This window comes from Ranitomeya variabilis, chromosome 3, assembly GCF_051348905.1.
Source record: "Ranitomeya variabilis isolate aRanVar5 chromosome 3, aRanVar5.hap1, whole genome shotgun sequence".
NCBI lineage: Eukaryota > Metazoa > Chordata > Amphibia > Anura > Dendrobatidae > Ranitomeya > Ranitomeya variabilis.
In genome coordinates this window covers 253,224,213-253,240,811 of record NC_135234.1, presented here as the reverse complement: position 1 = coordinate 253,240,811, position 16,599 = coordinate 253,224,213, and the positions used below count along the sequence as shown (strand labels likewise).

General features: G+C 41.7%; 1 protein-coding gene across 1 annotated transcript in view; it reads left to right on the top strand.

Moving 5' to 3' along the window:
- Positions 1-16,292, top strand: part of PKP1 (plakophilin 1) — a 101,430-nt gene extending 85,138 nt beyond the window's left edge. Inside the window, exons 10-14 of the mRNA XM_077295390.1 lie at positions 1,054-1,207; positions 1,338-1,524; positions 8,516-8,600; positions 15,861-15,962; positions 16,101-16,292. Coding sequence (XP_077151505.1) covers positions 1,054-1,207; positions 1,338-1,524; positions 8,516-8,600; positions 15,861-15,935 — 501 coding nt within the window. The 3' untranslated portion in view covers positions 15,936-15,962; positions 16,101-16,292. The remainder of the gene's footprint in view (positions 1-1,053; positions 1,208-1,337; positions 1,525-8,515; positions 8,601-15,860; positions 15,963-16,100) is intronic.
- Positions 16,293-16,599: the final 307 nt, after the last annotated feature.

Sequence of the window (16,599 nt, the reverse complement as noted above, 5' to 3'; positions counted from 1 at the left end):
GGACAGCACTTCACAGTACAGTTAGATAATGCACTGATATTGAAGGGCCCCTGTGCAGGACTTATGTCTGGCCCCCACTATCAAGCCCCACCCGTATAAAAACATGCACATTTACATGTAAATTCACATTAAGCATAATACAATAAAATAAGCATATTACCATTAACACTTTTCACACATGCACAAAATATATATACAGTATAATATGCACATAACACAATGACATTTTTGTGATACTCAACATGTGATGCATGTTCAAACTGGCAATTACATAATTTAAATGCTTCTGTCAGTGATTGACAGCAATATTTAACTGGTAAGACAGCATCGATCAAAGCAAGGTACAGTCGTTGCTGTTACGGGCATATGCCGGCTGTGTAATGATTGCTGCATCTGGTGGGTATGGAGCGGGCTCAGCACCTGAGCCTACTCACTACATGGGGACCCAGCACAGGACATACTATTATGTCTTATTTTGTGAAAGGGTTACATTTATTTAAAGAGTTTTAACAGTTATGATTCATTCAGATGATTGTGTATTTGGTCGTGCACTGTCCGTTGCCTATGGGAAGCACACTGACGGCGTATACAATCAATCCTCATACAATTTTTCAGATGGATTGACGGTCTGTGTGAAAAGAGGAAAAGTGTAATAGAAACACGTCATCACTTCCGCATTTTTCACCTGCTCCTGATGTAAAATACTGACCAAATACTGAAGGTGTGACCGTGGTGTAATATTATTGGTCTTGTCATATTAGTTTTTCACCTATTGGCTCCCCTTGGCTCCAAGGCAACCCCTGCACCCACTATTGTTATGCTCCATTAAGATTTACAATTCACAGTTTATATGAAAAAATAAGTCCAAAAACATGTTTAAAAAAAGTATGGAAAAGTGTTGTTCTTGTGATGGGATCACCCCATGAAATACATTTTGAAAGGATTTTTTGAAGGCTTTAGCATAATGTTTCTAATATTTAGTATATATTTAGTATTTATATTTTAGTATTACGTATTTAGTGTTATTTTTTTTGCATTGTGTTTCTCTTCTAGATGTCTAGTGGAATGAGTCAAATCATTGGACTGAAAGAAAATGGACTTCCCCAAATTGCACGTCTGCTCCAGTCTGGAAACTCTGATGTAGTTAAAACAGGAACTTCACTTCTTAGCAACATGTCCCGTCATCCATCGCTTCACAAGAGCATGGGTAGGATGCCATATTACATTGTTTGTTTTGCTTTTTTTATTCATCTTTTACTAACTTCATATAATTATTTTCATAATTGTTTTATTACACTTTCAGTTAGTTAATTTTATTAATATACCTTTATTTGCAGGTACTCAGTTGCTTCCTGATGTATCTCGACTTTTGTCACAAACTTCTGGAAATACATCAAACTCAGAGGATATTCTGTCTTCTGCATGTTACACCATGCGAAATCTTATAATGGCCCAGCCACAGCTGGCAAAACAAAGCCTTTCTACAAACTTGGTAGGAAATTTGGTCAACATGTGCAAATCTGGGTAAGTATTTGTGTCCTAAGTATTTATGGTATGGTGCATCCGGTTTTTACTTATAAGATTCCATGCGCACTGACTTTATTTATTCACACACTCTTAATTCACTGGTAAAATCTGTACACAATGTGAAGATTGGATGGACTTTCTGGTTAAAGTGGTTTTCCTCTACTTTTAAAGTCTTTCCGTATGGACCAAAGGTGGGGTAATTTAAAATATACATTTTTTGGCTTGCCTCCCAGACCAACGTTCTTCATCTGCACTTGCTTATATTGTCTGCCAGGCTTATGGCATCATCATCAGGAGAAGGACAGGGCTAATGTGAGTATGGCAGCCAATCAGCTCCCACTTATCAGCTGCATCCTTCATACTCCATCCTAGCCACCCGTTTCCACTCAAATGGAATGTGAAGGCTGCCGCCAATCAATGGTCACAATTTGGCAACAGTCATGTTGATAATGTTGATATCCTCAAACTACAGTAGAGGGGGACTCAGAGAGTGGGGAGGAGCAGGGCTGTTCCAGCAGGTGAGTACAACATTCTTTCACCTTACCCTTGGTCTATACAGAATAATCTTAAAGTTGGGGAGAATCCCTTTATCTTTCAAGTCATGTTACAGCTGAAGTCCATTGCTGTTTATGTATAAGGGACGTGGCTTCTGTAATCTCACCCCAGAGCTGGATTTACAACGACACTGCTCATTTTATGTGTATAATGCCCTATATCTAGGTAGCATCATTTATAAACAAAGGTGGGCTGGAGGGCAGAGGTCTATTACCTTAGGGGAGTCCCCTAGTACCCGCTTAAGGCCGCTCAAGCATTTACTGCCTTAACGGTAGCAAGCCAGCCCTTGAGGCATTATTCTAAGTATGGCAGAACTATGGGAGCATTAGACTGCATACAGAGGGCTATGAAGGCATTAAGAGGGCTATGAGAAAAATGTATTAAATCTATTAAATCTGTAAAAATGCTTTTACATTTGTTAACGAATTCCATTTGTCCTTTGTGTTTTAGGAAGAGACAAGTGAAATTAATGTGCAACATGGATTTGCTGCATAACAAAGCAAAGAGAAGGTGATGGGTCCCATGGTTTCTGTCTGGGTTTTGCTACATTATTGTTCATAGAATGGAGAAAAAGTTTTGCTCCATTCTAAAGAAGAACTATTAGCGAAACCCAGACCGAACGCATAGTCCCTCATCTCAGAAAGTAGCTAAAACTAGCTGTAGTGATAAGAATGGGTACATTTTGAATGCTTGAAGCTGCAGTGCAGGCTCTGAACCCACAGGCAGATTATACTGGTACACAGAGATACATCTGTACATACCGAAGCAGTGTATTTTCATGTCCCTTTATTCTAAAGGTGAAGAAAAAGTCTGAATTTTTTTTGCTATACAATTACTAAAAAATAGGAATCAAACACATAACCTCTATCATTTCAGGCTACAGCTTAAGACATAGGGCCACAGGCAGCACCGACATTACTGGGAGGATTTTCTATAGTTGAAGCTGCATTGTAGGTGGTGAATCCAGATTATACTGGTGCATAGTAATACCTTATTTTGCGGATTATAAGATACATTGGACCATAAGATGCATCCCAAATAATGGGGAGAGAAATAGGAAAAAAAATGTTTTAATAAAATGATGGTATGGTGCATCTTACAGTTCGCTTTTACAGTAGCATACTGGGGGCCCCTGCGATGGAGCAAGGTCCCAGGATGCGGGGTCGCTGGTGCAGGAAGATGGCAGCAGCAGCAGGAGTGGGATGATGCCGCGGGCCTCTGGCTGAGAGGAGGGAGTGCGCGGCAGTGTGAGGCTGTGGCAGGCTCCAGGAAAAGTACCTTCGAAGCGGTGCATGCGCAGACTGAGATCTCAGGAGACAAGAGAAAATTAAATAAAGATTTTTTTTCCTATAAAATTATTAAAAATAATGAAAACCAATTACAATAAAGTCATTTTTACTGCCCTTTTTTTAATAAACATCACAAATTAGCTAAGAACACATACATGTTTAATGTCCTTGTAATTGTAATGATCAGAATAATACAATGATCACATTATTTACGGTAATCAGTAAATGGTGTAAAAAATGGCATGAATGATATTTTTTTCTCCATTACGAGAACCGTAAACCCATAAAAATGTAATAGTAAAGCTGCAGAAAACAAAAAAGACAGTATTTCTGCAACATGTGAACACGACTTTCCAGACCCAAAACAGCCGGATGTCATATAGTGAAGTTGCCTCCGACTGTAAATGAAGGAACAAAAAATAAATACCCAGGTCCCGACTAGAGATCAGCAGGACGCACAAATTACTTCACATGAGTTCTGTCTATAACCAAAAGCTACACCAGGGACGCCAGAAGATAACTGATTCGCAGGCCTATAAAAGCAATAGCTGAATTGGTGGTTTTTGTTCATTCTGCATCTGAAAAACCTAAATAAAAAGTGATGAAAAATATTATATACCTCAAAATGGGCTTGCTTTGCTCAGCAGAGCTACTGCTGAGGGTTACTATACATTGGGAAGGCTTCCAGGTGACTTGGAGAGATGGGTGGGTCCAGTCACATACATACCCCACCAAAGGGGGTGTGTCTGAACACCCAAGATGGAGTCTGTGTGTTTGTGCACGGGCAGTACTGGCTAGGCTGAGCCCGAAAGAGGAGGCCTGTGGTATACCTCCGGAGAGGAAGCCTCTGAGGATAAGAGGTATCCGGAAACCTGTGCAGTCGTCACGGACAGTTAACAGACACTAATCCATGTTAGGCACACCAAGGCTCAGCGAGGACTGTGGGAAATGTAGAGTTGAACGGTTGCCGGACCGTGCACAGGGTGCTGTATGTTACCAAGTACCTGAGATTCGGTTTATGCTATGTATTAATAAACCAAATTGGACATTTATTTTAATCCTGATTGTCCAAGCGTATGCCTCAATAACCGGCCAAATGAGTACTCCCCATCCACAGATAGTGGAGAAACACTACGATATTTACAGATGAAAGAAATGAAAGAAAAATTATATACTAGATATATGCATGTATATATAATTACAAATGCTATATATACAGTCATGGCCGAAAGTGTTGGCACCCTTGAAATTGTTCTAGAAAATGAAGTACGGTATTTCTCCAAGAAAATTATTGCAATTATACATATGTTGTAATACACATATTTATTTCCTTTGTGTGTATTGGAGTAACACAAAAAACCTGAGAAAGAATTCTAATTTGGACATAATTTCACACTAAACACCAAAAATGGGCCAGACAAATTGTTGGCACCTTTAACATAATATTTGGTTGCACTCCCTTTGGAATAAATAGCTGCAATCAATCTCTTCCTATAGCCATCAACAAGCTTCTTACACCTCTCATCTATAATTTTGGACTACTCTTCTTTTGCAAACAGCTCCAGGTCTCTCATATTTGAAGGGTGTCTTCTCCCAACAGCAATTTTAAGATGTCTCCACATGTGTTCAATGGGATTTAGATCCAGACTGATTGCTGGCCACTTCAGAATGCTCCAGTGCTTTGTTTTAATCCATTTCTGTGTGCTTCTTGAACTTTGTTTGGGGTCATTGTCCTGCTGGAAGACCCATGACCTAGGGTGCAAAACCCAGCTTTCTGACACTGGCATATTGTGACTCAAATCCTTTGGTAATCTTCAGATTTCATAATTAGTAATGGGTGAACCCCCTGATGTTCGGGATCGGCGGGTTCGCCTGAGTTTTTCTGTGGCTGGAGATGACGCGAACCCCAAACTTGGACTTTACAGATATGGGATGGTGCGGGGGGGCTGTAAAAGAAACAATAACATTAATAATAAACATTCTAAATATTATACTTACCTGTCCAGCGACGCGTCCTCCCATCCCGCTGTCTCCCGGTCGCATCTGCTTCCGAAGCCGCTCACTACGTTCCGGCGGTAGTCACTGCACTCGACAGTCTTCGGCTTTTTCTGTCAGTGTGCGGTGATATCACCAAGTTGTACTTTTGAAGGACAGCATTTGTTTTTACCTTGTTGTGCACTCGAAAACAGAGAAAAAAATTTAAAAGTGAGGTGAAATTGCAAAAAAAGTGCAAATCCACAGCTGTTTTCTTAATTTTTTTTACCATGTTCACCAAATGCTAAAACTGACCTGCAATTATCATTCTCCAAGTCATTACAAGTTTGTTGATACCAAATATGTGTAGGTTGTTTTTTATTTAAATGGTGCAAAAAAATCCAAAGTTTGCTAAAAAAAATAAAATTGCGTCATTTTCCGAGACCCGTAGCATCGCCATTTTTCGTGATCTTGGGCTGGGTGAGGGCTTTTTTTTTGTGTGCCAAGCTGATATTTTTAATGATACCATCTAGGTGTAGGTACGATCTTTTAATCGCCCGTTATTGCATTTTATTGCAATGCTGTGGCAACCAAAAAAACATAATTTTGGTGTTTTGACTTTTTTTCGCTACGCCATTTAACAATCGGATTAGTTCTTTTTATAACTTGATAGATCGGTTGATTCTGAATGCGGCGATAACAAATATGCATATAAATATATTAATTGTTTTATTTTGAATAGGGCGAATGAGGGGTGATTTGAACTTTTATATTTGTTTTATCTTTTTAACATTTGTAAAAACATTTTTTTTTACTTTTTGCATGCTTCAATAGTCTTCATGGGAGACTAGAGGCTGCATTTGTCCAATTGCCTTTGCTGATGATTAGATCGCCTGTGTGTAGCAGAAATGCTCATTTGTTATAAGCGCCATCCACCGGGCAGCGCTCATAGCAATCTGGATATGACAACCATAAACGTCTTCTGGAGACCTCTGGTTGTCATGCCGACCTATCAGTGACCCACGATCATGTGACAGGGTCACCGATGGGCGGAATTAGTAACACGCTTCAGTGCGATCACATTAAATGTCGCTTTCAAAGATTGACAGTGGCATTTAACTGGTTAACAGCAGTGGGTGGATCGCGATTCCACTCGACGCTGTTGCGGGCACATGTCAGCTGTTCAAAACAGCTGACATGTGCCAGAAAAAGATGTGGGCTCAGCTCCGGAGACCACATTAAAGGGACACGACATGCGTGTACGTGTACGGCACATGTCATGAAGGGGTTAATATAGGAGCATTGCAAGCCACGTGACCCTGGCGACTCCACATTCAGGAGTAATCCGAGGGACTGGGATAGAGTAAGGAGCCTCTAGTTTGAGGGATTGGGTAGGCACACACAGTCCCTAGTCACTACATGACACATTATAGCCTATGGGACTAGTCTTTTTTCATTCGATTTTGAGATCAATTTCGCCCATTCAAGTGATAAAAACAACAGCTGGGGAGAGCATCATATACCACCCACCATAAACAAATACCCCAAAGAACTTCTCCTCACCCTCTTTTTTTTTTCCTTTAAGTTTTTTATGGCACAGGCATATTTATTTTACTAGCAAACACAGAACTCAGAATTGGAGGATGAAGTTGGGTACAGTTGTAATTTTATACATTGCACTTAAAACATTATCCTCAAAGGATAATAGCCATAAAACCCGACTTGAAGCCACATATCTGTGGTGGACTCAGTCTAGTCATCTCCCATCAATATGATAACACTGGCCTCTGGCTGTGACTTAAGAACAAAATACTACAAAATCCAAGAAAAAACATACAATGAGGGAGGGGGGGTTGGAGCCTCCACTGAAGCATCCGCTCTAAAAGAGGAGCTACCGCCCAAAGTGTGAGTTATATTCTCAAATTCTCAAAGGACTCAACTTCTTTTTTGACCCGAGACATGAGGGGGGGGGGGGGGGGGGGGCGGGGTGAGAATCCCAAATATTATAATAACAGCCAGGACTCCCACCAGTGGCTGGAGTTGCACGTTAACTAATCTCCAGTACAGGACAATACAGACAATACAGGGGGAAAAAAGAGTGTAATTGTAAAACATTTAAAGCACCCTGCCCACCGTTGCGAGGGGAAACAAGTTTAGCAACTGCGGTGCCCTACAGAAGCAAATAGCATGCGGAAACTATCTGTGTGTCATCCAAACGCAGTCCATTTTTCACTAATGGAAAGGAGGAACATGGAATTTTTTCTTTGAGGCTGTACTATGTGGCTTAAGTAAACTGTTTACTATAATTCTATCATTGTATTCATGAACTAGAAAACTTCAAGGGGTTTTTGTTTTTTCAAGAAAGAGCTAAAAAAACCAAACAAACTGTGCTTTACCCAACCTCCCTGGGTCCAGCACGGAGTGTCTGACGCTGATCTCATTGACTAATATTTTTTGCAGCACCGATGTTTTCGCGACAGTGCTATGCCAGTTAGTGAGCTCAGCGGCTCTGACCGTGTAGATGTCATGAGCTGCTAAGATGAGTGATGTTCTGTAGTGGCAGCAGTGGCGAAGACTTATTGCTGGACCTGTGAAGGGGAAGCAAAGTTTGTATGTTTTTCCAACAAACTGCATCTGAGGACACAACTAACTTGAAAATGGAAAAACACTTTAAGCCCCCCCATACACATTAGATATATGTCAGCTGAAGCTAAAAGCATTCCCCCTGTAATTTTAAAGTGTCACAAATTTGTCCTAATTGTCATGACTGAAATCAGGATGGATTTTTCTTTCCTAATGCAGGTCAAATACGACCCCCCTCATTGGGGGTCACATGATGGGATTGTAAATTTGACTTGATGGATTTGTGTCTGTGCCGAAGTGGTCTTTCACTTTTGAAGGGAAAAAAGCCACACAGGTTTTGTATTGATAACACTAACAGATAGATCTCCATTTTTTTGGGGGGAAGGGGGACCGCACCCCAAAGCCTGAATAAAGCCTCATTTTTTTTGTATATTTTGTAGGATGCCTCTTTTGTATCTTTTAACGTTTAATTTTTTTTAACTTTATTCTTGGATTTTAAATTTTGGTATAAAAAAAGATTAATTTTCTAAATTGCTGGTAACATTTTCAATATATTGTTTAGTTTTTAACTCTTTTTACTTTTACAGAGCTTCGCCTAAAGCTGCAGAAGCAGCCCGCCTTTTCTTGACAGACATGTGGTCTCAAAAAGAATTGCAAGGAATTTTAAAACAGGTACAGTAGCATTTGATATTTTTACAGAAAGTTCCATAAAGTTGAATTAATTTAGAACATTTCTCAATTCTGTTATTGTATTTTCCATCAAAGTAAGGTCATTAGCAGAATACATTTCCAAAACTAAAAACTTCATATACAAATATTACTGCTTTTCCAGGGTTTAATCCAAACGTCTGAATATTCTGTTACTGTTGTTTTGCTAGGCTGACCAACCAAATTTACCGTATATAAATACATAAATAATTTATTACATACAGAAAATTATATTACGATACAAGTTAACACACTTAGAGGAGTTATCCATGTCCTTGGGGTTTCCTGGCTATCGGGCTAAGAACTTACCGGCAAGTGGAGCTAAACTACCTGCCTTTTCTGCTCTGGAACAAAGTGTTCTGCCTCAGGTAGTCATTCTCATTTGACCTCACATCAACAGAGCAGCTCTTTCACTTCTGCTTTGCTCTGTCGACAGGCTGCCTCTGCCAAAGTCTTGCTTATTGTCAGCCAGCTCCTCACAGTTAGGTAGTGGAAAGCTAGCTGTCAATCTGCATGACATCAGCAGTGACACACCATCAACAGAGCAGTGCGGAAGAGAAGCTGCTCTGTTGATATGAAATCACCTCAAACATGAGAATTGCTGGTAGGACTGATCCATGACTGTCCGAGGAGGACGAAATTGGAGTTTGGTAGAGCAGACGGGTAGATAGCAACTACCTAAGGACTCCTTTAACCTCTTCATGACATCTGCAGGCTATATATGCGTATGTCGGAAGCGGGTGTATACAGCGGGCTCACGCAGCAAGCCCGGCAGATGATGATCGATTGTTACAACCAGGACCTGCCACTAACAATCGCGGGTGGTGCTCCACCAGCAATTGTTAACTTGTTAAAAACTAATCTCTGTCAATCTCTGAAAGCAGCATTCAATAAGTGCCGACGTACCCGCGCGTCATTACCTTCTCCCGTGACGTAATCACGGTTTGCCGATGGATTGCCATGACAGCTGATGACTCCCGTGCTTGTAGTTACGAAGCTCCTTGAAACCCTGCCTGTAGCAATGAGAACATGATTTCTGCTATGCGCAGTGATGTGGCACAAGCAATTGGATGATCGCAACTTCAAGTCCCCTAAGGGGGCTAGCAAGAACGGGAAAAAGTAAAAATAAAATTGGGCCTTTGTAAATATATCTGCAGTCATATCATCAGTTGGACAGTTTCTGTTAATATCCAAGTTCTTGAATCATGCATAGATTTATTTTCTGCTTCTGCTGCCTTTATCCATTTACTTGTTTCCCTTTCTGAGAGTCAAGATATATTTTCTTCAGACTTATCATACTTTGGAGGAGTTACATTGCATTGTCAGCAGATGGAGCTGTTGTATATGTTGATGCTTAGTAATATGTAGTGTATATAACTGTTTCATTTGTATTATTTTGTTTGTTTTTCCCACTGATAGCAATTTATTTTGTTTAAAGTGTCACTCTAGCATAGCAGTTATTTTAGGACGAATCTCGTTTTTCCTCTTTGTTGATGATTTGTACAGATCCCATATGTCACAAGTAAACTCTGGTTTGTTCCACAAATGTCTGATTGCTGTTACTTCTGCTGAAGTCAAACAAATCTGGAGCAATAGTGACCAAATAATACCACATACAAGAAATAAGTACCGCCACACCATGAGTAGACAACATATTACCACTACACAGTGACCCAATTAGAACACATACAAGGAACAATTACCACCACACCATGACCAGACCACATACTACCACCACATACAGGGCCGTATTTAGAGTTTCTGCTGCCCTAGGCACTTTTAGTGCTGCCTCCCCCTTTGGTGAGTATGACATTATCAGCAGTGACTTTGGCAAGAATCGCTGATGTGAAAGTCGCCTTTTGCAACAGATCGGGCAGTTTTTCTACATCTGCCACGTAACGGATCACTTACGTCAACACTGCGTTCGGCCTCATTCATTCCCTATGGGATTTGTGGCACTTGCCATGATCTGGCAAATGCGGTACCATACCTCCCAACTTTTTTAAAAGGGAAGGAGGTACAAAGTTTGCGGCACGCGTAGAGCGCCGCGGCACATTTTAGGCCACGCCTCTGACCACACCCATTTCACAACTAGTCACACTCATATCCACGTCCCAACCACAGCCATTTAGCACTGCTGATCACACTGTTTTATATACAAAAAAAATATGGCCACAGTGCTCCATACTGTATAATAGTTACATAGTTACATAGTTACATAGTTATTAAGGTTGAAGGAAGACTGTAAGTCCATCTAGTTCAACCCATAGCCTAACCTAACATGCCCTAACATGTTGATCCAGGGGAAGGCAAAAAAAAACCCATGTGGCAAAGAGTAACTCCACCATGGGGAAAAAAATTCCTTCCCGACCCCACATACGGCAATCAGACTAGTTCCCTGGATCAACGCCTTATCAAGAAATCTAGTGTATATACCCTGTAACATTATACTTTTCCAGAAAGGTATCCAGTCCCCTCTTAAATTTAATTAATGAATCACTCATTACAACATCATACGGCAGAGAGTTCCATAGTCTCACTGCTCTCACAGTAAAGAATCCGCGTCTGTTATTATGGCCACAAATGATGCTCAATACTGTATAATGGCCACACATGATGCTCCATACTGTATAATGGCCCCACATGATGCTCAATACTGTATAACGGCCACCACACATGATGCTCCATACTGTATAATGGCCACACAGTTCTCCATACTGTATAATGGCCACACATGATGCTCAATACTGTATAATGGCCACACATGATGCTCCATAGTGTATAATGGCCACACATGATGCTCCATAATGTATAATGGTCACACACTGCTCCATACTGTATAATGGCCACACATAGTGCTCCATACTGTATAATGGCCACACATAGCGCTCCATACTGTATAACGGCCACACACAGTTCTCCATACTGTATAATGATCCCACATGATGCTCAATACTGTATAATGGCCACACATGATGCTCCATACTGTATAACGGCCACACATGATGCTCCAAACTGTATAATGGCCATTGGCCACACATGATGCTCCATACTGTATAACGGCCACACATGATGCTCCATACTGTATAATGGCCATTGGCCGCACATGATGCTCCATACTGTATAAAGGCCACACATGATGCTCAATACTGTATAATGGCCACACAGTTCTCCATACTGTATAATGATCCCACATGATACTTAATACTGTATAATGACCCCCCTCCCGTGTGCATGGCTCATATTCCCCCCCTGTATGCATGGCTCATATTCCCCCTCCTGTATGCATGGATCATATTCCCCCTCCTGTATGCATGGCTCATATTTCACCCCCTCCCGTATGCATGGCTCATATTTCCCTCCCATATGCTTGGCTCATATTCCCCCTCCAGTATGCATGGCTCATATACCCCCCCTGTATGCATGGCTCATATTCCCCCCCTGTATGCATGGCTCATATTCCCCCCCTCTATGCATGACTCATATTCCCCCTCCTGTATGCATGGCTCATATCCTCCCCCCCATATGCATGGCTCATATTTCCCCCCCTGTATGCATGGCACATATTCCCCCTCCTATATGCATGGCTCATATTCCCCCCTGTATGCATGACTCATATTTCCCCCTCCTGTATGCATGGCTCAAATTTCCCTCTCCTGTATGCATGGCTCATATTTCCCCCCTGTATGCATGGCTCATATTTCCCCCTCCTGTATGCATGGCTCATATTTCCCCCCTGTATGCATGGCTCATCTCTCCACCTCACCCCCCCTCCCATCTTGAATGGCGCGGCCTACCGTCCTCCTTCATCCCCCCTCCCCTGTCCCCCCCGTCCCTCATACTTACCTGTTCCTCACCGCACGGCCGCGCCGACATCCTTCTGGCTCTGTCCCAACTCCCGTCGCAGCACCTTCTTCCTGCGTGAGCGGTCATGTGATACCGCTCATTAAGGTCATGAATATGCGTATATTCATGACCTTAATGAGCGGTACCACGTTACCGCTCATTCAGGAGCGCTGCAGAAGCCGAGACCAGGCATCGCTGGAGCAGGGTGAGTATCGTCTTCAAGGAGGATGGGAGGCGGGTGGGCAGGCGGGGGGGGCGCGGTCGGTCGGGAGGTGACCCAGCTTTTATTAAAAAAAAAAAAAACAACAACAAACCTTGCTCAGGTGCCGCCCCCTGCATTGTCCCCGCCCTAGGCACGTGCCCTCTCATGCCTAGTGGCAAATACGGCCCTGACCACATAGTAACCGAGTGATACCACATACAAAGAACAAATATCATCACATCATGACCAGACCACAAACTACCACCATATAATGTCTGAACAATACCCAATATACAGTGAGGGAAATAAGTATTTGATCCATTGCTGATTTTGTAAGTTTGCCCACTGACAAAGACATGAACAGTCTATAATTTTAAGGGTAGGTTAATTTTAACATTGAGAGAGACTATCAAAAATAAAATACAGAAAATCACATTGTATAAATTATATAAATTTATTTGCATTTTGCAGTGAGAAATAAGTATTTGATCCCTCTGGCAAACAAGACTTAATACTTAGTGGCAAAACCCTTGTTGGCAAGCACAGCAGTCAGACTTTTTTGTAGTCGATGATGAGGTTTGTGCACGTCAGGAGGAATTTTGGTCCACTCCTCTTTGCAGATCATCTCTATATCATTAAGATTTTGAGGCTGTTGCTTGGCAATTCGGAGCTTCAACTCCCTCCATAAGTTTTCTATAGGATTAAGGTATAGAGACTGTCTTGGCCACTCCATGACCTTAATGAGCTTTTTTTAGGCACTCCTTTGTTGCCTTAGCTGTATATTTTGGGTCATTGTCTTGCTGGAAGAACCAGCCGCGACCCATTTTTAATGTCCTGGTGGGGGGAGGGAGGTTGTCACTCAGGATTTTACGGTACATGACTCCATCCATTCTCCCATTGACGCAGTGAAATAGTCCTGTGCCCTTAGCAGAGAAACATCCCCAAAACATGTTTCCACCTCCATGCTTGACAGTGGGGACGGTGTTCTTTGGGTCATAGGCATCACTGCTCTTCCTCCAAACACGGCGAGTTGAGTTAATGCTAAAGAGATCAATTTTTGTCTCATCTGACCACAGAACCTTCTCCCAATCACTCACAGAATCATCCAGGTGTTCATTGGCAACCTTCAGATGGGCCTGCACATGTGTCTTCTTGAGCAGGGGGACCTTGCGGGTACTGCAGGATTTTAAACCTTTACGGCATAATGTGTTAGCAATGGTTTTCTTGGTGAGTGTGGTCCCAGTTGCCTTGAGATCATTAACAAGTTCCACCCACTGTGCAGTTTTAGGCTGATCTCTCACCTTCCTCATGATCAAGGATACCCCACAAGGTGAGATTTTGCATGGTGCCCCAGACTGATGTCGATTGACAGTCATTTTGTATTTATTGCATTTTCCAGTTGTCTCCTGCCTAATAATTCTGGACACCTTGACAAAGGAGAATGATATCATTAGTCCTCACCTGCCCTCATTACACAAATACACATCACCTGATCTGCTTCATCCAACAAGCACTCGAGTTTATGCAGATTGGAGTTGGAAAATATGTATAAGGCTGGGGTCACACATGCGCGTTCATTGCGAAAAACTCACGCATCAAGTGACAGCACTGCTGCCAGCACTCAGGACTGGAGCATTCAGCTGCATAGAAATACATGCAGACGCTCACGCTCCGGTACCGAATGCCGGCGGCAGTGCCGGGTATTGATGTGAGAGACTTGCGTGAGTTTCTCGCATTGAGCTCGCAACTGTGACCCCAGCCTAAAAATAATTATGGTTGAAATACTCATATGCCTAACAATTCTCTACAGTGTAGATAAAAATCACATCCTGCTATGACGGTGGGATTTCACAGCCCATCGGCAGCAGAAGCCAGTGTATGTGTGCAATCGCGATCTCACTGTTTAAATGCAAATATCAGTGACCGATGTCATCATTTAAAGGGACCTGTCACCAGGAATAATTCTGTTAACCTGGAGATATGGAGTTAATCTGAAGGTTAACAGCGTTATGATGCTGTCCGGCACCTGCACGTAGCCAAATGCAGCGGGGAGAAAATGATCATTATTCTCCCTGCCAGCATTCAGTAATCAGTCATAGGGGTGGCACCAGTCCAGTCACCCGCACTGAGAATACAGAGCGCCCCAGCCCTGACTGTCACTGGCTCTACATTGCGGCTGGCTGTCAGTTAGGGCAGGCAGTGCAGTTACTCAGAGCGGTGACTGAATCGCCGCCCCTATGACTGAATTCCAAATGTTGCCAGGGAGAATAAATATCCTTTTCTCCCCACTGAATTTGGCTGCGTGCAGGCGCCAGACAGCATAATAACACTATGAACCTACAAATTAACCCCATATCTGCAGGTTAACAGCGATTTTTCTGGTGACAGTTTCCCTTTAACTGTTTAAACAGCAGTGATTGGCGATAGCTCTGGCTGCTGCTTTTACAGCAAAATGTCAGCTGTGTATAACAACCAGCATGTGTAGGGATATTTCGTGTTCATGAGGAAAAGATTTTCAACCAGCTTTGGCAAAGGTTCCAAAAGGAGAAAAGATATTACTCCCCCAAAAAATATGGAAGAGGGTGCCAGTTTCTACTACCCATCCCCTGTAAGTAGATAGGATTGCAGGATTAAGGCAGTGCAAAGTGAGCTTGTGTTTCCCTATCGGTAGTACAAATGGTCTACTTAGCCGTTCTCTACCATATAAGGCCCCTTCACACGGCCGTTTTTTGTGTCCATATGTGGTCCAGTAAATAAGGGGACACACCCATTGTTCAAGATCTATATAAACAGATGGATCTGATTGTCATTTGCAAGAATGTCTCCAAAATGCTGCCATTGTGAAGATACCCCTAACTGGGAATGATTTTTAATGCATGTAAATGACTGTCGGACATAAAGCTGCTTTCACCTCACTATTTTACCTTGTCTTACACCCATTACACCCCAGGAGAGTTTTAGGAAAGAGGCCAGAGAATAGTAGACCATACAGGTCCAAAAAGTAGCAGAAATGTTCTAGAGGTTCGGAGAGTTAAAAAGTTGTTTTGTTACTGTGCGCTTTCATTCATTAGTTTGGAGGTTTTGCTGTCTAAAGCCATTAATACATTTTTATTGTACTTTTTTATTGTTGTGTTGAGTTTCATTATTTATCTCATTCTCATAATTCTCTTAAACAGCAAGGTCTAGACAAGAGCCTTATGGGATCCCTAGCAAGTTCTACCCTTCGAAGTACAGTGAACCAATTATTCTAACGTCAAATGCAATCTACATTACTGACGGTAAAAAGAAATAATTAAATATTATTAATGTCATTCAGAAAATAGCTGAAATAATTTGTTTTGAGGTCTGCATAGTGTCATGCTTTGCACTTGGTAAAAAAAAATGTTTGTAAAAATGTTTTCTTCATTTGTTTTCAGATGTTCTTCCTTATCAACAAACTTGTCTTTCTGCTGGAGCCAACCAAAGCATGAGGGAAGAAATTTACATTTGTAAATGAAAAACAAACAAAATTAAAAAGCAATCAAGTTCCCCCTTTTTAATGGAGTTCTGAAAGTTCTGAAAGTTAGGCTTTGTATAGTTATATAGTTACTTATGTTGACAAAAATGAATATTTTCAGTGCAACCTTTGTAACCTTCTGGGCTAAAAAAGAATGTTTCATCGGAAAAAAAACCTATTGTTTAAATCAGGTTTTTGGTAATATAATGTTTGGCAATGTTTTTTTTCTCATTTTATAATCTATATTAAAAATAAAAATTATGAATGTTGCAATTTTCACACTGGTCACTGGGGCTATTTTACACTTGTACTTCCTGTTGTTTCAGGAAATGCACATGTACATTAGCAGCAATAGTCTGACTCAAAAAGACTCTTTTGTATTGAATCATCGAAAGGGGGTCTGTGTTGGGGAGCACCGC